Source organism: Ornithorhynchus anatinus, chromosome 1, assembly GCF_004115215.2.
Source record: "Ornithorhynchus anatinus isolate Pmale09 chromosome 1, mOrnAna1.pri.v4, whole genome shotgun sequence".
Lineage (NCBI taxonomy): Eukaryota > Metazoa > Chordata > Mammalia > Monotremata > Ornithorhynchidae > Ornithorhynchus > Ornithorhynchus anatinus.
In genome coordinates this window covers 179,847,076-179,870,232 of record NC_041728.1, presented here as the reverse complement: position 1 = coordinate 179,870,232, position 23,157 = coordinate 179,847,076, and the positions used below count along the sequence as shown (strand labels likewise).

At 53.8% G+C, this 23,157-nt stretch overlaps 1 protein-coding gene across 1 annotated transcript in view; it reads left to right on the top strand.

Moving 5' to 3' along the window:
* Positions 1-23,157, top strand: part of LOC103166230 (tensin-1-like) — a 199,331-nt gene that overhangs the window by 167,411 nt on the left and 8,763 nt on the right. The window contains 11 exon segments of the mRNA XM_029063050.1: positions 646-669; positions 672-737; positions 8,087-8,279; positions 13,649-13,732; positions 15,128-15,335; positions 15,416-15,563; positions 15,566-15,820; positions 19,288-19,374; positions 20,111-20,242; positions 21,033-21,125; positions 22,483-22,560. Of these exon segments, the coding sequence (XP_028918883.1) occupies positions 646-669; positions 672-737; positions 8,087-8,279; positions 13,649-13,732; positions 15,128-15,335; positions 15,416-15,563; positions 15,566-15,820; positions 19,288-19,374; positions 20,111-20,242; positions 21,033-21,125; positions 22,483-22,560 (1,368 nt within the window).

Genomic DNA, 23,157 nt, shown 5'->3' with positions numbered 1-23,157 from the left:
AAAGGGAGCAAGTCAGGGCGACGCGGAAGGGAATGGGAGAAGAGGAAAAGGGGTCTCAGTCAGGGAAGGCCTCTTGGAGGAGATGTGCTTTAATAAGGCTCTGAAGGTGGGGAGAGTGATGGTCCGTCGGTTGGGAGGAGGGAGGGCGTTCCAGGTCAGAGGCAGGACGTGGGCGAGGGGTCGGTGGCGAGATGGATGAGATGGAGGCCCAGCGAGAAGGTTGGCATTAGAGGAGCAGAGTGTATGGGCTGGGTTGGAGTAGCAGAGTAGCGAGGTGAGGTAGGAGGGGGGCAAGGTGAGCCGCTGCCAGTCTTACTGAGGGCACTGCCCAGACCGCTTGGCAAAGAACCCGTGAGGCCACCCACTTTCCGAACTAAGGTTTGAGGGGCTACCACCCCCAGCCAGAAACTCCCAGTGGCCGCTCTCCGGCCTTAGTCCTCCCTCCTCTGGCTGTGTGTGGACGTGTGACTCCCAGGCCAGTGCTCTAATACACACACAAATAAAAACACACACCCTACCTCACCTACCCCGGGCCATCCCATCCCGGCCCGACCCGTGGTTCTGGGTTAGGACTAGTTATCTTCACCTGTGACCTCCTCTCCCATCCTCATCCCACTGTCTCTCCCACTCCCGTCCCCCAAGGAGTTCGTTCCCCTCCGGGCCTGGCCAAGACCCGTTGTCGGCCCTGGGCCTGAAGCCGCACAACCCGGCCGAGCTGCTCCTGCCACCCCGCGGAGGTGAGTGACCGAGGGCGGCCGTCCCACGCGTGGGGATGGGGAGGGGAAGGGAGGTGGGTGGGGGTAGGAGCTCGCGGGGGGTCGCCGCTGACCGCTGACCTGCTTGACTGGGCGAGGGGCGGGGGGTGGGAGACGTGTGTGGTGACAGATCCCCCTTGTCCTTCAGGGTGGCTCCCCACCTCCCCCCAGGCATCTTGGTCTGAGGTGTGGAGGGGCACAGGGCTGGGGGCTGGGGAAGTGTCTCTGGTTGAGACCCAAGGTGGTGAAGAGTGACGGCACAGGACAGCCCGCCTGTTGGGTCACGGGAAACTCTGACTAACCCTGGGGTTTGCTCAGTGTCATGTTTTAAGCACGGGGTAGGAAGTAGGGAGAAGAAATTAGGGGCAACAGCTCAGAATAGCAAATCCCACCAAAGGACCCCCCCAAACCCACTCTACCCAATCCCACCTTCTAGACGGAAGTTAAATGTCTCATACCACCTGTCGATCACCACCAACCAACCATCAAACACCCCGAAACCATCTATCAATCACCGCCAACAGGCCTGGAAGTCAGAGGACCTGGGTCCTATTCCCGGCTCCATTACACTCGCCTCCTGGGTGATATTGGGCAAGTCGTTTCACTTCTCTGGCCTCAGTTCCTCATCTGTAAAGTGGGGATTAAGACTGGGAGCCCTTGTGAGACAGGGACCTGGGTCCAATCTGATTAGCTTGTATCTAGCCCAGTGCTTAGCACAGAGCCTGGCACACAATAATAATGCTAATAATAATAATTATGGTATTTGTTAAGCACTTACTTCATGCCCAGAACTGTATTGAGCACTGGAGAACTCGACATAAAATTTCCATCCACCCAGCAGACATCCCCAACCACCCATTAAACAGCTCCCATCCACCTGTCAATCACTCCCCAAATCTCCCCCCACAGATTCCAACCAACTGTCAATAAATCCTCTAACATTGGGCAATCACTCACCTCCCAACTGCCCATCATTAATTAATTAATTAATTCATTCATTCATTCAGTTGCACTTATTGAGAGCTTACTGTGTGCAGAGCACTGTTCTAAGTGCTTGGAAGGTACAATTCAGCAACAATAGAGACAATCCCTACCCAATGGGCTCACAGTCCGGCGGGGGGCAGGGACAGACAACAAACCAGGCAAGTGGACAGGCATCAATAGCATCAACGTAAATAATAGAATAGAATGTAAATAGAATAGAATGAATCATCTGGAGAAGTTTCCTGAGGCCACACTGTAGCTCAAAGCTCCGGTCGGTTGTGTTCTTCAAGCTGTTGTTCAAGTTCTCCTACCTCCTTTCTCTTCTTGCGCCCCACCTCTCCCTCTCTTCTCCTCCTTCTTCCTCCTCTCCTCTCCTTCCTCCTCTTCTCCCCTCTTTCCCTCTTCCTTTTTCTCTGCTACCTCCTCCCTAGCATATTCCCTTATCCCTCCTCTTCTTCCTTCTCCCCATCTACTTCCTACCCCATCTTCCTCTTCCTCCTCCCTCCGCCTCCTCCACCCTCCGGAATGGAGGTGGGAGATGGGGTGAACAGCAGGCAGGCCTCCTGAGAGATGAGCAGAAATTCCAGCCAAGCCCTGGGGCCGGGTGGGGTTGAGGGATTGGGGGCTTGGATGAGCCCAGAGATGACCTGATCCGGTCCGGGGGCCCCATAGCCCGCCCCCACCTGGCTTCTCACCACCAGCGGGCCAGCACGACGGGGCAGTGGTGGGATTAAGGGCGGGGGAGGGGGGCATCCAGAAGCCTGTGGTTGGACCTTACCCCCCCCTCTCTTGATTCCTTTTCCCACTCTCCTCACTCTGCTCTTGCTTTTTGGCCATTGTAGAAAAGCATGCTGTGTTTAACAGATCTTTCTCTTTCTCTCCCCTTCCTCTCCTCTCACCCCCTTCTCCTCCTCTTCCCTCCCCACACTTCCTCTATCCTCCTTCTTCTCTCCCCAACGTCTTCTCCCCTTTCCCCCTTCCTCCTCTCCCTGACTTCCTCTCCTCTCTCCTTCTCCTCCTCTCTAACTTCCTCTCCTCTTCCCTTCTTCCTCTCCCTGACTTCCTCTCCTCTTCCCCTATCTTCCCCTTCTCTCCTTTCTCCTCCTTATCTCCTGACTTCCTCTCGCCTTTCTTCTTTCTCTCCCTGACTTCCTCTCCCCGTCTTCCCCTTCTCTAACCTTCTCCCCCTCTCCCTGACTTCCTCTCCTCTCCCCTTCTTCTCCTCCTCTCCTTTCCCCTTCTTCTCCTCTCCCTCACTTCCTCTCCTCTCCCCCATCTTCCCCTTCTTTCCCCCATCTTCCCCTTCTCTAACCTTCTCCCCCTCTCCCTGACTTCCTCTCCTCTCCCCTTCTTCTCTGCTTCTCCTCTCCCCTTCTTCTTCTCCTCTCCATCACTTCCTCTCCTCTCCCTCATTCTCCCCTTCTCTCCCCTTCTCCTCCTCCTCTCCCTGACTTCCTCCCCTGACTTCCTTTCCTCTCCCCTCACCTCCATTCCCCATCTTCCCCTTCTCTCCCCTTCTCCTCTCCTCCCCCTGACTTCCTCTCCTCTCCCCTTCTCCTCTTCCTCCTCCTGCCTCTCACCTGTCCCTTTCCTTTCCTCCTGCGTCCGGGCCTTCCGCTCTCCGTCCTCATCAGAGGAAGATGGAGAGCAGGAGGCCGTCGGTATCTATGAAGGTAAGGAAAGCGGCAGAGCCACAGGGTCCGGTCTTGGACCGGTCAGTGTGGATGGTTCGGGTTATCAGGCGTGGGCCTCGTGGGCCAGAAACACACTGCCCCTCCCCTTGCCGTGGGGAGTGGGGAGTTTGGCCGGGGGACCGGTCACTGCAGGCCCGGGCCGGTGTGGCCTAGGTGGATAGAGCCACGGCCCTGGGAGTCAGAAGGACCTGGTTCTCATCCCATCTCTGCCATGTGTCTGCTGCTGTGACCTTGGACATGTCACTTCATTCAGCACTTAGAAAAAGGCTCAGCACTTAGAACAGTGTTTAGTGCTTAGAATAGTGCTTGGCACATATTAAGTGCTTAACAAATACTATCATCATCATTATTATTATTCTCTGGGCTTCAGTTCCCTCATCTGTAAAATGGGGATTAAGAGTGTGAGCCCATGTGGAACAGGGACTGTGTTTAACCTGATTTGCTTGTATCCACCCAGTGCTTAGTACAGTGTCTGGCACAATTATCACTATTATTATTATTATTACTATTATTATCCTGGGTTCTACTCCCAACTCCACCTCTTGTCAGCTGTGTGACCTTGGGCAAGTCACTTCACTTCTCTGGGCCTCAGGTCCCTCATCTGGAAAATGGGGATGGAGAACGTGAGCCCCACGTGGGACAGGGACCGTTTCCAACCCCATCTGCTTGTATCCACCAAGTGCTTAGTACAGTGCTTGGCACATAGTAAGAGCTTAAATGCCCATTTTATGGGGGGGGGTTGGTGACTGTGGCTGAGCCTGAGGTTGTGACCGAGGCCGAGTTGAGGCTGAGGCCGAGGCAGCAGGGGCGGGATTCTCTCCTCGGCTACCTCGTTCGGGAGTTGGAATGAGATTTCCATCAGGGATGCCAGGCCAGGACATGACAAGAGCAGAGACCCAGGAGCAAAAGTTCACGCGTCAACAGATGCCCCAAAACCCTTTGTCGACCTCGGCCCTGCCTCGGTGATGGTGGCGGGCAGGGAGCGAGCAGGAGGGGGTGGGGTGGGGGACGTGCGTGCTCAATGGAAAGAGTCCGGGCCCTGGTGTCGGAGGACTGGGTTCTCATCTCAGCTGCGTCACTTGCCTGCTGCGTGCCGTTGGTTGAGTAACTTCACTTCTCTGGCCTCAGTTCCCTCATCTGTAAATGAGGATGGAGATTGTGAGCCTATGTGGGACAACCTGATTCCCTTGTGTCTAGCCCAGCGCTTAGAACAGTGCTCTGCAACATAGTAACGCTTAACAAATACCACATCATCATCATGACCAGCACCGTACTAAGCGCTATGGGCTGGATCCAAGCTAATCAGGTTGGACACAGTCCCTGTCTCACATGGGGCTCACAGTCTCCATCCCCATTTTACAGAGGAGGGAACCGAGGCCAGAGAAGTGAAGTGATTTGCCCAAGGCTACACAGCAGACAAGTAGCTGAGCCTCAGAACCTCGGGTGTTTGAGGTTGGACATTCCGGGCACTGCACCCAGCAGCTGCCCCGGGCCACCCGAGCCCCCATTTTCATGGCATTTGTTAAGCGCTTACTATGTACCACACACTGTACTGAGCACTGGGCTGGATACAAGCTAATCAGGTTGGACTCAGTCCCTGTCCCACATAGGGCTCACAATCTCCATCCCCATTTTACAGATGAGGGAACTGAGGCCCAGAGAAGTGAAGTGACTTGCCCACAGTCACCCAGCTGACAAGTGGCAGAGCGGGGATTCGAACCCATGACCTCTGACTCCAAAGCCCGTGCTCTTTCCACTGTGCCACACTGCTTCTCTATAGTAGGCGCTTAACAAATGCCATGAAAAAGGGGGCTCGGGTGGCCCAGGGGCAACTGCTGGGTGCAGTGCCCGGCCTGTCCAACCTCAAACACCCTAGAGAACAGGTTGGGAGTCAGAAGGTCATGAGTTCTAATCCTGGCTCTGCTACTCGTCTGTTGTGTAGCCTTGGTTGAGTCACTTCACTTCTCTGGGCCTCAGTTCCCTTATCTGCAAAATGGGGATTGAGGCAGTGAGCCCCACATGGGACAGGGACTGTGACCAACCCGATTTGCTTGTATCCATCTCAGCGCTCAGTACGGTGCCTAGCACTCAGTAAGCGCTTAGCAAATACCATGCTTAGTGGATAGAGCACCGGCCTGGGAGTCAGAAGGTCATGGGTTCTAATTCCAGATCCACCACTTCTGGGTGACCTCGGGCAAGTCACTTCACTCCTCTGGGCCTCAGTTCCCTCATCCGGAAAATGGGGATGAAGACTGTGAGCCCCACGTGGGACAACCTGATTACCTTGTGTCCCCCCCAGGGCTTAGAACAGTGCTTGGCTCGTAATAAGCGCTTAACAAATGCCATTGTTATTAAGGGGGATTGAGATTAGATGCTCGGAAGAACTTCCTGGCCATACAGGCAAATGCCTGAGGGAGGCGGGGAGGGGTTTGAACCCTACCAAGGACCGACAAAGAGGGAGGTTGGGCAGTGGGACCGCCCAGAGACTGGGGGTTGAATCTCTTTCCAAACAAAACTTCTGTGAATTTTCTTAAAAAGTGGCATGTTTCCAGGAGTCATTGAAAGCGATTGCCCTTTAGCTCTGCCTCCTTTCCTCTTCCCCTCCCTGAGGCCCTGGTTTCCTTCCCAGCCTGGCCGTTCGCTTCTTCCCACCCCCTCCTGTCCTGTCCTGTCCCCGACCCGTGCCCCTCCGTGCCCACGCCCCACCTCTGCCCGGCCTCCGAGACCTCTCTGAGCCCAGGAGAGCCGGCCGGGCCGTGGAGTGGGGGGTCATCCCCAGCTCCCCCGAACCCACCGGGTCCAGAGCAGGGCGGGGGCATGGTGGATTGTTGGATATGAAGGATCAGGTTGTCCCACGTGAGGCTCACAGTTAATCCCCATTTTACAGATGAGGGAACTGAGGCCCAGAGAAGTGAAGTGACTTGCCCACAGTCACACAGCTGACAAGTGGCAGAGCTGGGGTTCGAACTCATGACCTCTGACTCCCAAGCCCGGGCTCTTTCCACTAAGCCACGCTGCTTCTCTTGAAGACTGGGAGTTTCACGTGGGACAACCCAATTACCTTGTGCCTACCCCAGCGCTTAGAGCAATGCTTGGCACTTAGTAAGTGCTTAATAATAATAATAATAATAATGTTGGTATTTGTTAAGCGCTTACTATGTGCAGAGCACCGTTCTAAGTGCTGGGGGAGATACAGGGGAATCAGGTTGTCCCATGTGAGGCTCCCAGTTAATCCCCATTTTACAGATGAGGTAACTGAGGCACAGAGAAGTGAAGTGATTTGCCCACAGTCACACAGCTGACAAATACCAACAGTATTATTATTAGTATTATTTGTTAAATGCTTACTACGTGCCAGACACTCTACTAAGCGCTGGGGTGGTTACAAGCAAATCAGGTTGAACATAGCCCCTGTCCCATGTGGGGCTCACGGCCTCAAACCCCATTTTCCAGATGAGGGAACTGAGGCCCAGAGAAGTGAAGTTCTTAAGGTCACAGAGGAGACAAGTGGTGGAGCCGGGATTAGAACTCATGACTTCCTGACTCCCAGGGCCAGGCTCTGTCCACTACTCCATGCTGCTTCCCTATAGACTGTAGACTGTAAACTCATTGTGGGTGGGTAATGTGTCTGTTTATTCTTATATTGTACTCTCCCAAGCACTTAGTACAGTGCTCGTCATTCATTCATATTTATTATTAATAATAATAATGGTATTTGTTAAACGCTTACTATGTTCCAAACATGTTCTAAGCTCTGGTTATCAGATTATCCCATGTGGGACTCACAGTCTCAACCCCCATTTTACAGATGAGGTAACTGAGGCACAGAGAAGTTAAGAGACTTGCTCAAAGTCACACGGCTGACAAGTGGCAGAGCCAGGATTAGAACCCACGACCTCTAACTCCCAAGCCCGGGCTCTTTCCACTAAGCCATGCTGAGCGCTTACTGTGTGCCGAGCGCTGTACAGTCAGTCAGTCGGTAGTATTTATTGAGCGCTTACCGTTTGCAGAGCATCCTCCTAAGTGCTTGGGGGAGTACAATATAACACAGTAACGCGGGGAATGTGTCTGTTCATTGCTGTTCTGTCCTATCCCAAGCGCTTAGTAGAGTGCTCTGCACCCTGTAAGTGCTCAGTAAATACGATCGAATGAATAATTTATATTAATATCTGTCTCCCCCCCCAGCCAGTAAACTCACTGTGGGCAAGGAATGTATCTGTTTCTTGTCCTGTCTCTATTGCTGGGTCGTACTTTCCAAGCGCTTAGTACAGTGCTCGGCACCCAGGAAGCGCTCAACAAATACGATTGATTGAATGAATGAATGAATGAATAGCGTGCCCACCCGAGCCCTCAGTCCAGCATTCCACACCCAGTAAGCGCTCAATAAATACGCTCGACGGACTGGCAGTAAGTGCTCAATAAATACAACTGATGATTAGACTGTAAGCCCGTCAAAGGGCAGGGACTGTCTCTATCTGTTACCGATTTGTCCATTCCAAGCGCTTAGTACAGTTTCCTGCACATAGTAAGCGCTCAATAAATACTGTCGAATGAATGGATGGATGGATCGACCGAGAGCGGGCCGGCCTGTCGCGCCGTGTCCGGGGCCCGGCCTGACGTCTCTCCCTCTGCCTCCCCTTGTCCGTCCGGCAGAGCCCAGGAGCTACGTGGAGTCGGTGGCGAAGACGGCGGCGGCCGGAGCCCCGGAGCCCAAGTCGAGGAGCCCGCACCCCCAGGTCGGCCGGGCCTACGGCTCCGAGTCGCCCCTGAGGAACGGGGGTTGGGGCGGCTCCTTCTCCCCGCCCGGGCCCCTGTCCACCAGCAGCCCCGTCCTCGGCCCGGACAGGTGAGGGGGACCCCCGGGAGGGGAGAGTGGGGGACGCCACGGGAAAGGGGCGGCGGCCACCGGTGGGACGCTTGTCGTGGCCCGGGAATGTGTTATGTCTATCAAATGATGATAATGATGATGATGGTATGTGTTAAGTGCTTACTATGTGCCAGGCACTGAGCTAAGTGCCGGGGGGGACCCAAGCATATCGGATTAGACACAGTCCCTGTCCCACGTGGGGCTCACAGTCTCAATCCCCATTTTTACGGATTCCGATGGGACGCCCGTCGTGGCCCGGAAATGCGTGGTGCCTATATAATGATGATAATAATTATGATGATGGTATTTGCTTACTATGTGCCAGGCACTGAGCTAAGCGATGGGGGGGACCCAAGCCAATCGGATTGGACACAGTCCCTGTCCCACGTTTTTGTCACAGAGCGATGGGGGGGACCCAAGCAAATCGGATTGGACACGGTCTCACTCCCCGTTTTTACAGATTCCGACGGGACGCTCGTCGTGGCCCGGAAATGCGCTGTGCCTATATAATGATAATCATAATAATGGTATCTGTTAAGTGCTTACTCTGTGCCAGGCACTGTACTAAGCGCTAGGGTGGACCCAAGCAAATCGGATTGGACACAGTCCCTGTCCCACGTGGGGCTCACAGTCTCAATCCCCATTTTGACAGATTCCGGTGGGATGCTCGTCGTGGCCTGGAAATGTGTTGTGTGTATATAATGATAATAATAATAATGGTATTTGTTAAGTGCTTACTATGTGCCAGGCACTGTACTTAGCGCTGGGGTGGATCCAAGCAAATCGGGCTGGTCACAGTCCCCGTCCCACATGGGGCTCACAGTTTCAATCCCCACTCTACGGATCCCGGTGGGACGCTCGCCGCGGCCTGGAAATGTGTTGTGTCTATATAATAATAATAATAACGATGATGATGGTATCTGTTAAGTGCTTACTATGTGCCAGGCACTGTACTGAGCACTGGGGTGGACCCAAGCAAATCAGACTGGACACAGTCCAAGTTCTACATGGGGCTCACAGCCTCAATCCCCATTTTACAGATTCATTCAGTCATGTTTATTGGGTGCTTACTTTGTGCAGAGCACTGTGCTAAGCGCTTGGAAGGTACAATTCAACAACAAGTAGAGACAATCTCTACCCAGCAATGGGCTCACAGTCTAGTAGGGGAGAGACAGACAACAAAACAAACAGGCATCGGTAACATCAATATAAATGAATAAATAGATTTATAGAATTATAGATAAAGTCACGGACGCCCAGAGAAGTGAAGTGACTTGCCCAAGGTCACAAAGGAGTCAAGTGGCAGATCAGAATTAGAACCCATGACCTTCCGATTCCCAGGCTCCGGCTCTAGCCGCAACGCCATGCTGCTTCTACATGTGCTGCTATGTGCTGCTACGTATATGTACATGTATATATACATATGTATATAATGATAATTATGGCATTTGTTAAGCGCTTACTATGTGCCAGGCACTGTACTAAGCACTGGGGAGATCCAAGGAAGTCCGGTTGGACACAGTCCCTGTCCCACGTGGGGCTCGCAGTCTCAAACCCCATTCTACAGATGAGGGAACTGAGGCCCAGAGAAGTGAAGTGACTTGCCCTCGGTCACACAGCAGGAATGTGGAGGATCTGGATTAGAACCCGGGTCCTTCTGACTCCTAGTCCTGGGCTGTAGCCATATGCCATGCTGCTTCACCCAAGCGCTTAGTAAAAGCAGCACCTAAGTCCATAACCACAATTTATTTCTATCAACGTCTGTCTCCCCCTCTAGACTATAAGCTCTTTGAGGGCAGAGAACGTGTCTGCTAGATTGTTCTGTCGTCCTCTCCCAAGCGTTTAGTACAGTGCTCTGCAGATGATAAGCGCTCGGTAGATACCACTGACTGACTGTCTGAGGAACCGGGAGGGAGGATAGGCAGGGAATGTGTCTGCCAAATTGTTCTGTCGTCCTCTCCCAAGCGCTTAGTACAGTGCTCTGCAGAAGGTAAGCGCTCAGTAGATACCACTGACTGACTGTCTGAGGAACCGGGAGGGAAGATAGGCAGGGGATGTGTCTGTTACATTGTTTTATTGTACTCTCCCAAGCGCTTAGTACAGTGCTCTGCGGATGGTCAGCGCTCAGTAGATACCACTGACTGACTGTCTGAGGAACCGGGAGGGAGGATAGGCAGGGAATGTGTCTGTTATATTTTTTTCATTCAGTAGTATTTACCGAGCACTTACTATGTGCAGAGTACTGTACTGAGTGCTTGGGATGTACAATTCGGGCAACAGAATTGTTGTTGTACATTGTTGTTGTACGTTTTGTTGTGCACATTGTTGTACTTTTTTTGTTGTATCTCCCAAGCGCTTAGTACAGTAAGCGCTCAAGAAATTCTTTTGACTGACTGGCTGAGAGGCTGGGAGGGAGGGAGGACAAGGAATGCGCCGGTTATATTTTTGAGTCGTACTCACCCAAGGGCATGGTAGAAGCAGCTGGGCCTGGTGGCTAGAGCCCGGGTCTGGGCGTCTGAAGGACCTGGGTTCTAATCCCGGACCCGCCACTTGTCTGTTAGGTGACCTTGGGCCAGTCGGAGGTAATCGGCAGAGAATTTGCAATTGCGCTTCCAGGCTAGAAATACCTGATGGGGTGGCGATTTAATCACTATTTCTGAAATTCTACCGCATTAGTCTTTGCTCGGTTGGTAAAAGGGGTATATAAGCAAGCCGAATACAGCTCTATGGCAAGCCGCATGGCCTAGAGGAAAGAACCCGGGCCTGGGAGGCAGGAGGACCTGGGTTCTAATCTCCCTGGCTGCTGTGTGACCTTGGGCAAGTCACTTGACTTCTCTGTACCTTCAGTTCCCACAGTTGTAAAATGGTGATTAAGACTGTGAACCCCGTAAGGGACATGGACTGTGCCCCAACCGATTTGTTTGTAAACACTCCAGCGCTTAGAACAGTGCCTGGCACATAGTAAAACTTAACAAATATGAAAATTATTAGTATTATTATAAAGTCACTTCACTTCTCTGGGTCTCAGGCACCTCATCTGGAAAATGGAGATTAAGACCGTGAGCCCCAGGTGGGACAGGTCCGGGCCTGGGAATCAGAAAGTCAGGGGTTCTAATCCCAACTCCACCCCTTGTCTGCTGTGTGACCTTGAGTAAGTCACTTCACTTCTCTGGGCCTCAGTTTCCTCATCTGCAAATTGGGGGTTCGGAGCCCTCTGTGGGACAGGGTCCAACTCGATTACCTAGTATTTACCCCAGCGCTTAGTACAGCGCCTGGCACATATTAAGCACTCAACCAAAACCACAATTATAATTATTTTTATTACTAAATGCTTAGGAGAATACGATAGAACAGAGTTGGTAGGCATGATCCCTGTGCTAGAGGAGCTAAGGGGGGAGGTAGACGCTTAGAACAGCACATAGTAAGCGCTTAACAAATACCATCAGCATCGTTATTGTTATTAGACACTAAAGTAAGTTACAGATAAGAGGGAAGGGCACAGTAAAAGATTTGAACAGAAGCGTAACAGGGGACTTGGAGTTGAGTCCTTAAATGCGCAGGTGACTTGGAAGATTGACGTGGCCGGAGGGAGGTGATAGGGAAAGGAAATGACAGATTAATCAGGGAAAACCTCTACGGGCAGGGGGAATGTGTCTTCTCATTCTTTAGTATTGCATTAGTAATAATGATAATTATAATATAATTTAATAATCTCAAATTAATATAATAATAATAATAATAATGGTATTTGTTAAGCGCTTACTATGTGCGAAGCACCATTCTAAGCACTGGGGTAGGAACAAGGTAATCAGGTTGTCCCCCATGGGGCTCACAGTCTTCATCCCCATTTTACAGATGAGGGAACTGCCTGTCTACTTGTTTTGTTATCTATCTGCCCCTTCTAGTCTGTGAGCCCAATGTTGGCTCTCAGGGATGGTCTCTATCTTTGGCCGAATTGTACTTCCCAAGCGCTTAGTATAGGGCTCTGCACACAGTAAGTGCTCAATTAGTAGGATCGAATGAATGAATGAATGAATGAAGCACAGAGAAGTTAAGTGACTTGCCCAAGGTTGCATATCAGACAAGTGGCAGATGTGAGAATTCGAACCCACATCCTCTGACCCCCAAGCTTGGGCTCTTGCCACTAGGCCACGCTGGTTCTCATACTGCTTGATTATTGTGATCAATCGATCGTTTATCGAGCGCTTACTGAGTGCTGGACACTGTACTGAGCGCCTGGGAGAGTACAACACAACAATATAACAGACACATTCCCTGCCCACAGTGAGATACAGTCTTGAACTTACAGTCTCGTACCCTCCGAAGCACTTAGTACAGTGCTCTGCACATAGTAAGCGCTCAATAAATACCGCTGCTTGATTTATTGATGGAGGAGGTGTGATTTCAGGAGGGCTGTGAAGATGAGGAGAGCAGGGGTCTTCTAGAGGTGGAGGGGGTGGGAGTTCCAGAGGGGTGGGAGGTCGGGGCAAGGGGTGGGTGGAGAGAGAGACGAGATGGAGGGACAGTGAGGTTGGCATTAGAGGAGCGAAGTGGGCGGGCTGCGTTGGAGTAGGAGAGTAGCCAGATGACGTCGGAGGGGACGAGGGGATGGACGGTTTTAAAGCCGACGGTGAGGACTTTCTGTTGGATGTGGAGGTGGATGGGCAACCACTGGAGGCTCTTGAGGAGTAGGGAGACATGCACTGAACAAGTTTGTAAAAAAAACAAATGTTCCGGGCAGTAGAGTGAAGTACGGCCTGGAGTGGGGAGAGACAGGAGGCAGGGAGGTCAGCAAGGAGGCTGATGCGGTCATAAAAGCAGGATAGAATCAGTGCTTGGATCAGCGTAGTGGCCGTTTGAATGGACAAGAAAGGGCGGATGCTAGCGATGTCGTGAAGTCAGAACCGACGAGCTGTGGTGATGGATTTAATATGTGGGTGGCAGGCTCGAGAGGCTGAAAGGACAGCGGTGTTGTCTATAGTAACAGCGTGCGGAGTAATAGATTGGGAGCTCTTTGTAGGCAGGGAATGTGTCTGTTGGTGTTATACTGTCCACTTCCAAGCTCTTAGTTCAATGTTTTGCACACGGTAAGTGCTCAATAAATGCGATTGAATGAATGAATGAATAATTGCCCCTCCTGCTGTTGCATTGTTGGGTGGTGTAGGAGTGGGGTGAGGGTGGGGGGCCTGGTCTGCCTTTTGCAGGAGGCGGGGTGGGGGGCTATTTCTGCCCCGCTGAAACTTCCCCTTGTATTTGTGTGCGTGCATATATATATTTTATTATGTATTATTATTATTACTGTGTTTTTCTTATTATAGGGAATCTGATTGCTTCCCTTTCTTCTTCAGACCCCCAGGCCCGCAGACCCCATCTGTGGCTCCGAGTCCCAGCTGGCCCTGGACCGACTTGGTCTCCACTTCCGGCCCCGTCGGGTGCGTGCCCCCGCGCCCCGCCCGCAACCTCCCCCCAACTCCTCCTCTCCCTCTTCTTTTCCTTCCTCCTCTCCTTTTTCCCTCCTCCCCCTTCCCACTCTTCCCCTCCTCCTCCTCCCCTCACAGTTTTCCCCCACATCACCTTCCCTTTTCCCCTCTTTCCACTCCCTCCTACCCTTCCCCATCCTTCCTCACCTTCTCCGTTTTCCCCCCGCTCCGCTTACCTCTCCTCTCCTCCTCTCCTCCCCACTCCTGTCAGGACCAGGTCGGGGGGAAAAGCCTCCGCTCCCACCCTCCCTCATGCCTTGGATCCCTCCGCGGCCTGGGCGGCGGGATGAGGAGGCCCTGAAACCTCTCGTCCCCTTGGGCTCCGTGCTCACCACGGACCAAGGGGCTCTGACACCTCTCCCCCATACCCCTCGTATCCGCCATGGACCAGTAGGCCCTAACACCTCTCCCGCTCATTCATTCATTCATTCAGTCAATCACATTTATTGAGCACTTACTCTGTGCAGAGCACTGTACTAAGTGCTTGGAAAGTACAATAACGCAATAAAGAGAGGCAATCCTTGCCCACAGAGGGCTCAAAATCTAGAGGGGGGAAGACAGACATCAAAACAAGTAAGCAGGCATCAGTAGAAATAAGTCGAGTTATAGATATGTACTTATATACGTAAGTACTGCTCCTCTGGTGTCCCTGACTGACCAGCAGGCCCTGACCTCTCTCCCCTGGTCCCTCCGTGCCCCCCCACGGATCAGGAGGCCTTGACACCTCTCCCCCGTTCCCCACATGCCCCCCACGGATCAGCAGACCCTGTTACCTCATCCCCAAGGCCCCTTTGCCCCCCAAAGCCCAAGAGGCCTTGACATCTCTCCTCAGCTCTCCCGTCCCCTCACAGACCAACGGGCCCTGACACTTCCCTCCTCTCCCTTTATGCCCCCCACCCATGGACCAGGAGGCCGTGCCACCCTACTCCATGCCCCGCCATGCCTCCCACAGCCCAGCAGGCCCTGACACCTCTCCCCCGCTCCCCAGTGTCCCCCACAGGCCAGGAGACCCTGACACTTCTCCCCCCGCTCCCTCATGTCCCTCACTGACCAGGAGGCCCTAATACCTCTCCCCTGCTCTTCCGGTGTCCCGCTGACCAGTGGGCCCTGACACCTCTTCCCTAGTCCTCCCCTGGTCCCATGGGCCAGGAGGCCTTGACAGCTTTCTCCCGCTCCCTCGTGCCCGCCATGGACCAGGAGGACTTGACCCCTCTCCCCTGCTCCGCCATGTCCCCACGGACCAGCAGGCCCTGACACTTCACCCCCACTGCCCCCCCGTGCTCCCCTCAGAGCAGAAGGCCCGGTTCCTCTCCCCTCACGACCCCCACCCCCTCCGTCTTTCCACAGGCCGTCGTTGGGAAGCTTCCCGTTGGGGGCCAGCAGCCTCGGCGGCGTGGGCGGCGGCAGCCCGGGCCCGCTCCCCCGGCCCGGGCTCGCTCAGCGAGCCGAGCCTCGGTTCTCCCGGCTGGGGCCCCCCGAGCCCGCGGCCCCCTGCGCCTCGCCGCCGCCCAGCCCCGCCGTCAGCCCGACCCCCGACGACCGGGCCCGGGCCCAGGTCAGCGTGGCCGGGGTCCACGTGCTGCCCGGGAGCCCTCACACGCTGCGCCGGACCGTGGGCACCAACACCCCGGCCAGCCCGGGCCTCACCCGCCGCCCCTGGCGTCCCCCGACCGTCTGGCCCGGCCCGCTACCCCTGAGGACCGGCGGCCCACCCTGTCCCGCCAGAGCAGCGGCTCGGGCCAGCGTGGGCCGTCCACCCCGTCCTTCCCGCCGGTGTCCCCGGCCGGTCCCCCAGCTCCGCGTCCTCCTCCCCGGAGCCGCCGGCGGCCTCCCTCAGGGCGGGGAGCCCCTTGCCCGCCGGGCCCGAGAAGCGCAGGATGTCGGTGGGGGAGCGGGTCGGAGGCCTGTCCAGCTACGCCACGGTCAACGGCAAGGCCTCCTCCTCGCCCGTGTCCAGCGGCCTCTCCAGCCCCTGCCGCGCCAGCCCCGGCGTCTCCTTCTCCCACACCCTGCCCGACTTCTCCAAGATCTCCATGCCAGGTAAGCTGCCCGGCCCGGTCCCTGCCCCTGGTCCCACCCATAACACCACCCTCAACGCCCTCCCCGACTTAGAGAAGCAGCACGGCCAAGTCGAGAGAGCACAGGCCTGGGAGTCAGAAAGACATGGGTTCTAATCCTGACTCTGCCACGTGTCTGTTGTGTGACCTTGGGCAAGTCTTTGACTTCTCTTCGCCTCAGTTACCTCAACTGGAAAATGGGGATTAAGTCTGTGAGCTCCATGTAGGGCAGGGACTGTATCTAACCCGATTAGCTTGTAACCACCTTAGTGCTTAGAACGGTGCTTGACACACAGTAAGCACTTAAGGGATACCATCGTCATCATCATCATCATTCTCCAAGTTCTCCATGTGGGGTGATCAGTCCCTAGACTGTAAGCCCGTCAAACGGCAGGGACTGTCTATCTGTTGCCGACTTGTTCATTCCAAGTGCTTAGTACAGTGCTCTGCACATAGTAAGCGCTCAATAAATACTATTGAATGAATGAATGGTCCCGTCCATAACCTGCCCCGAGTCCCAGCCTGAATTCTCCAAGTTCTCCATGACAAGTGTTCATTCATTCAATTGCCTTTACTATTAATAGTAATAATGATAATAATAATTATAGTGTTTGTTAAGTGCTTACTATGTGCCAAGCACTGTTCTAAGAGCTGGGGTAGATACAAGGTAAGCAGGTTGTCCCGGGTGGGGCTCACAGTCTTCCTCCCCATTTTATAGATGAGGGAACTGAGGCACAGAGAAGTTAAGCAGAGAAGTTAAGTGACTTACGCAAGGTCACACAGCAGGCAAGTGGCAGAGCCGGGATTAGAACCCACGATCTCTGATTCTCAAGCCCGGACTCTTTCCACTAAGCCACTCTGAGAGCTTACCGTGTGCAGAGCACTGTATTAAGCACTAGGGAGTGTACAATAGAACAATAAACATTCTCTGCCCACAACCAGTTTGCAGTCGAGAAGAGGGGGAGACAGACATTAATATAATAATATAAATGACAGGTATTCGATCCCTGTCCCATCCATAACCCCGCCCCCGAGTCCCAGCCTCAATTCTCCAAGTTCTCCTTGTCAGGTATTCATTCATTAATAAAAATAATAATAAGAATGACATTTGTTAAGTGCTTACTGTGTGCAAAGCACCGCTCTAGTGCTGGAGGGGATACAAGGTCATCAGGTTTTCCCATGTGGGGCTCACAGTCTTAATCCTCATTTCATAGATGAGGTACCTGAGGCACAGAGAAGTTAAATGACTTGCCCAAAGTCATACAGCTGACAAGCAGCTGAGTGGGAATTTGAACCCACGACCTCTGACTCCCAAGCCCGGGCTCTTTCCACTGAGCCACGCTGCTTCTCTGCATTCAAGCGTGTTTATTGAGCACTTGCCGTGTGCAGAGCACTCTACTAAGCACTTGGGAGAGTACGATACAACATTAAACGGTCACATTCTCTGACGACAACGACTTTGCAGTCTAGAGGGGGAGAGGCAGACATTAATATAAAAAATGAATTACAGATATTCGTCCCCTTGCCCCATTCATAACGCCACCCCGTTCCCTGCCCGAATTCTTCAAATTCTCAATGACAGGTAATCCACTCCCAGCCCCGCCCGACTCCTCCAAATTCTCCTCCTCAGCCTAGTGGATTGAGCCTGTTGGCAAGCCTTTGTTAGATAATGATGATGCCGAGAATAACAATAATCATCATTAGAAAATAATAATAATAATGTTGGTATTTGTTAAGCGCTTACTATGTGCCGAGCACTGTTCTAAGCGCTGGGGTAGACATAGGGGAATCAGGTTGTCCCACGTGGGGCTCACAGTCTTAATCCCCATTTTACAGATGAGGGAACTGAGGCACAGAGAAGTTAAGTGACTTGCCCACAGTCACACAGCCAAGTGGCAGAGCTGGGATTCGAACTCATGAGCCCTGACTCCAAAGCCCGTGCTCTGCATCTGTGAATCGATCAATGTTAATCCTTGAGCATTTATCGTGTGCAGAGCACTGCACTAAACATTTAGGACAGAGTTGGTAGTTACGTTCTCTGCCCACGGCGATCTTACAGTCTAGAGGGGTGGACAGACAGCGGCATGGCTCAGTGGACTGAGCCCGAGCCACGGAGTCCGAAGGACCTGGGTTCTAATCCTGGCTCGCCACATGTCTGCTGTGTGACCTTGGGCAAGTCACTTCACTTCTCTCAGCCTCAGTTCCCTCATCTTTAAAATGGGGATTAAGAGTGTGAGCCCCATGGGGGACCGGGACTATAGCCAACCTGATTAACTTGTATCTACCCCAGTGCTTGGCACATGGAAAGCGCTTTACAAGTATCATAATCATTAATATTATAATTATTAATGTTACATTGTACTATTAATGTATCAAACGTATAAATTACTTACTAATAAATTAAAAGTATAATATTGATATAAAAGTATATTAATGTATTAAAGTATTAACTAACATTTATTAGTATGTGAAATACTCGCTGTGTGTCAAGTACTGTTTAGTGCTGGGATGGATAATAATAATAATTCTGGTATTTGTTAAGCACTCTTATGTGCCAGGCACTGTACTAAGCGCTGGGGCGGATACAGGCAAATCGGGCTAGACCCAGTCTCTGTTCCACCTGGGGCTCACGGTCTTAATCAGGTCAGACCCAGGCTCCCAGCCTAAACCGGAGGGAGAACAGGGATTTATCAGACCTAGAAGGGACAGCTGAGGGTTTATTGATTGAGCCTGGGGAGGACCGACGGGATTGAATAACAGCCTTCAAGGCCTAGTGAGCAGGAGAACAAGAGATGCTGCAGCAGGAGAGATTTGGGTTAGATAACAGAAAGGACTTCCTGACCGGAGCGGGTGTGACATGCAGAAATGAGGACAGCGGGGGAGGGGAAGCTCCTTGTTTTGGAGAAGCAGAAGCCAGGAAAGACTTCTCAGTCGGTCAGTGGTATTCATTAAGCGCCTCCCGGGTGCAGAGCACTGTTGTAAGCTCTCGGGAGGGTACAGTCCAACAGAGTTGGTGGACACGTTCCCAGAGAAGCAGCGTGGCTCAGCGGAAAGAGTCCGGGCTTGGGAGGTCGTGGGGTCGAATCCCGGCTCTGCCACTTGTCAGCTGTGTGACTGTGGGCAAGTCACCTCACTTCTCTGTGCCTCAGTTACCTCCTCTGTAAAATGGGAATTAAGACTGTGAGCCTCACGTGGGACAACCTGATCACCTTGTTCCCCCCAGCGCTAAGAACAGTGCTCTGCACATAGTAAGTGCTTAACAAATTCCAACATTATTATTATTATTATAATTATTACCCACAGTGAGCTTACAGTCCAGAGGGACTTCAACTCTTGGGTGGTCTAAGCCTGGCCTGGTTTGAGGCGGGGGGATGGTTCAGATGACCGGTCCCGTGTTTCTTGGACCGGGTCAGAGGCCCGACTGACCTCTTCTCTCCTTCGGCCCCTCAGACAGCAGCCCCGAGACCCGGGCCCACGTCAAGTTTGTCCAGGACACGTCCAAGTATTGGTACAAGCCCGAGATCACCAGGGAGCAGGGTGAGTGGCGGCCCCACCGGGGGTCATCCGAGCCATCCACCCGCCTCCGGGTGCCGCCCCTCCTTCGCCTTCACCGGGGACTGGGTTGGTTGGTACCCGAGAATGTACCCGGAAGCCACTGGGATGGTTGGGACCTAGAAAGTAACCAGAATCCACCGGGACATTTGGGACCTAGAATTTACTCCAAATCCACTGGGATCACTGGGGCCTAAAACATAGCCAGAAGTCAAGCTTTCTCCATTTCCCCGGCCCCTCTCCATCTCTCTGTGGAAGCATTTCGCAGATACATCACCCTCACTGCCTTCTCACCCACTGGAGCTGGTGGGATTCAGAGCTGGGGCGGCACGGACTTCCCGACACTGAACGGGAAGAGAGGAGGGAAGGAGGGAGAGAGAACTGTGGAGTCTCTTTCCTAGAGATCACTCAGCCCCCGGAAAGACCAGCCCTCACCCCAGTCTACTTGAAGTTGGGGGTGGAAGCAGCCAGTCTGTTTGGGTTCACCCATTTCACAGATGGGGAAACTAGGGAGGGGATTGGGTTCTGCGTTCCCTAGAAGAACCAGGGAAGGAGTGGAAGTCAGGAGCCCTGACTCTTAATCTCCCCTTTCCGCCCTCTCACCCTCCCTACACACACACACACTCCCCCCCCCCCGCCACACACACGAGTCTCCTGAGACCAGAAGGTGGGCTGGGGGTCACTGACATGCCAATTCTTGGCTCCCTGGCCTCCCCTGCAGCCATCACGCTCCTCAAGGACCAGGAGCCTGGCGCCTTCATCATCCGCGACAGCCATTCCTTCCGCGGGGCCTACGGGCTGGCGGTCAAGGTGGCGTCCCCTCCGCCCACCATCCTCCAGCAGAGCAAGAAAGGTAACCCGGCCCCAGAAGCTCGGTAACCCGCCCCGGGGGGCATTCACAGCCTCCTGCATGCCAGCACCTTGTCCCACTCCAATGGCTTGCGAAGGAACACAGGGAGGGGGGGATGCCTGGAGACTGGAGAAGTCTGAGGGGAGATGGCCTCAGCCTTGAGCCCTGAGGATGGAGTGGGGGGAGAGAGGGAGAGGGAGAAGAAGGGATTGGAAGGGGAGAGAAAGGGAGGGGGAGAGAGGGGAAGACAGAAAGGGAGGGAGGGGGAGAGAGAGGAGGCAAGAGGGAGGAGAAAAGGGGAGAGGATGGGAGGGAGAGAGGGAAAAGGGGGAGAGAGAGGAAAGGAGAGGGGGAGGAAGAAAGAGAAAGAAGGAGAGGGAGAAGGGGAGGGGGAGAAAGGTGGGAGAGAGGGAGGGGGAGGGATAGTGAAAGTGGGGAGAGGGAAGAAGGGAGAGAGAGAGGAAGGAAAGGAAAGGGAGAGTGAGAGAGGGAGGGAGGAGGGGGCAGAGAGGGAGAGAAAGAGTAAGGGGGAGAAAAAAGGAAGGAGAGAGGGAGACAGAAAGGAAAAGGGGAGAAAGGGTGGGAGAGAGGTGGAAGAGAGAGGGAAGGATAGAGAAAGTGGGGAGGGATGAAGGGAAAGAGAGAGGAAAGGAAGAGAGAGAAGGAAAGAGAAAGAGGGAGGGGGAAAGAGGGATAGAGACTGAGAGAGGGAGAGCAGGAAGGAGGGCAGAGGGAGGGCTGGGTGGGTGTGTGCCAGGAGACGGCCCATCGGCCCGTGCGCTTCCTCCCACAGGAGACCTCGCCAACGAGTTAGTGCGTCACTTCCTGATCGAGACCGGCCCCCGGGGTGTGAAGCTTAAGGGATGCCCCAACGAGCCAAACTTTGGTACGTGCTCCCGGCTGGACCTGGCTGCCGGCCGACTATCCTTCATCCTCCTGCTGTAGATCCCACCTGCTTCTTCTGATTCCAAGGCCCACACCGGTCCCCCTTGCTCCGTGCCATGCCTTGGCCCAGACTCAGATCCTACATGGGATTGGGTTCTGTTAATCAATCCATCGACCGATGCTATTTATTGAGTGCTTGCTGTTTGCAGAGCACTGTATTAAGCACTTGGGAGAGTAAGAACAATGATAATAAGAGTACAATACAACAGAGTTGGTAGACATGATCCCTGCCCACAGGAAGTTTTCAGTCTAGATGGGGAGACCTATGTTAATATAGATAAATGAATTAGAGATCTGGACGTAAATCCTATGGGTCTGAGCGTGGGGTGAATATCAAGTGCTTGAAGGGGACAGAATCAAGTGCATAGACATTGTGGGAGGGAAGGCTTTAATAATAATAATTATGGTGTTTGTTAAGCACTTACTACGTGCCAGGCACTGTACTAAGCGCTGGGGTAGAAACAAGGAACTCAGGTTGGACACAGTCCCTGTCCCATATGGGGCTCACAGTCTCAATCCCCATTTTGCAAATGAGGAAACTGAAGCACAGAGAAGTACAGTGACTTGCCCAAGATCACACAGCAGACAAGTGGCAGAGCCGGGACTGGAACCCATGAGATGGGTATTTCCCAGAAGACAGTCAGTCAGTCAGTCAGTCATATTTATTGAGCGCTTACTGTGTGCAGGGCACTATACTAGGCGTTTGGTAGAGTCCAATAGAAAAATATAACAGACACATTCCCTGCCCATATGAGCTTACAGTTTAAGGTCACAGGGAGGAATGTCTCGGGTCCTGGGAGTCCCCATGGCCTTAGTCTGGGCTGCTGGTCACCGTGCCCGGAGCAGCCTCATGAGCTCAGCCCGGGCTGCTCTTCACGTTGACCAGAGTGGCCACATGACCTCGGTCCGGGCTGCTGGCCACCCTACCCCAGATGTCCCCACGGGCTCAATCCGGGCTGCTGGTCACCCTGTCCCTGCCATTCCCCCATCTTAGTCCGGGCTACTGGTCACCCTGCCCCACTCGTCCCCATGGGGTCACCCTGCCTGGAACAGGCCCACGAGCTCATCCCACGCTCAGTCCCGGCATCCCCACAGGCTCAGCCCGGACTGCCGGTCACCTTGTCCCAGTGTCCCTAGAAGCTCAGTATGGCCTGGTTGTCTCCGCGGGCCTAGCCCTGGATGCCGGACCCCCCCCCGGGCATCCCAGGGGTTCACTGCCGGACCCCGCCCCGGGCATCCCCATGGGTTCAGCTCGGGCTGCCAGCACATGGTTGGACGGCCGGTCTCTGTGTCCTCAGGGAGTCTGTCTGCGTTGGTATACCAGCACTCTGTCATCCCACTGGCCCTGCCCTGCAAACTCGTCATCCCGGAAAGAGGTAGGAGTCCTGCAAGTCAGAGAGAGAGAGAGAGAGAATGTGTGTTTATGTGTGGGGGGTGGGGAGGGCAAGCCGGCGGGAAAGGGGGGACCACCTTGGGGAGGGAAGAGGGAGGGAGAGGGAAGGAGGGGAGGAGAGGGGTGGAAGAGAGGGAGAGAGTAGGAAAGGAGAATAGGGAAAGGGGAGGAAAGGGGGAGGCAGGGGAGGCACGAGGTGGGGACGGACCCTGGCGAGGATCCCAGTGTGCCCTTTGGAAAGAGGAAAGAATGCAGACTTATCTCAAGTCCCAACTCCACAGTCTTGCCAAAGACTTTCCGAGCGGATGTGACTGTAGGAATTCGGGGGGGGCGGACAAACCGGGCCTAGACCCCACCCACATTCCCCACAGCTCCCCTCCCTCTCCCGGGCCGAGAGCCCCCAGAGCCCCCGTGGAGAATTGCCCCGGGAAAGGTGAAGCTGAAAGGAGAGGCAGAATGTGATCCAGGAATTTCAGACCCACCACCTGTTTTCCTTTGGGCCCATCATGATATTTCTCTCAGTCCTTGGGCCTTGTTTGTATTTGGAGCTGGCGGACAAAATGGTGGTGGTGAGGGGTGC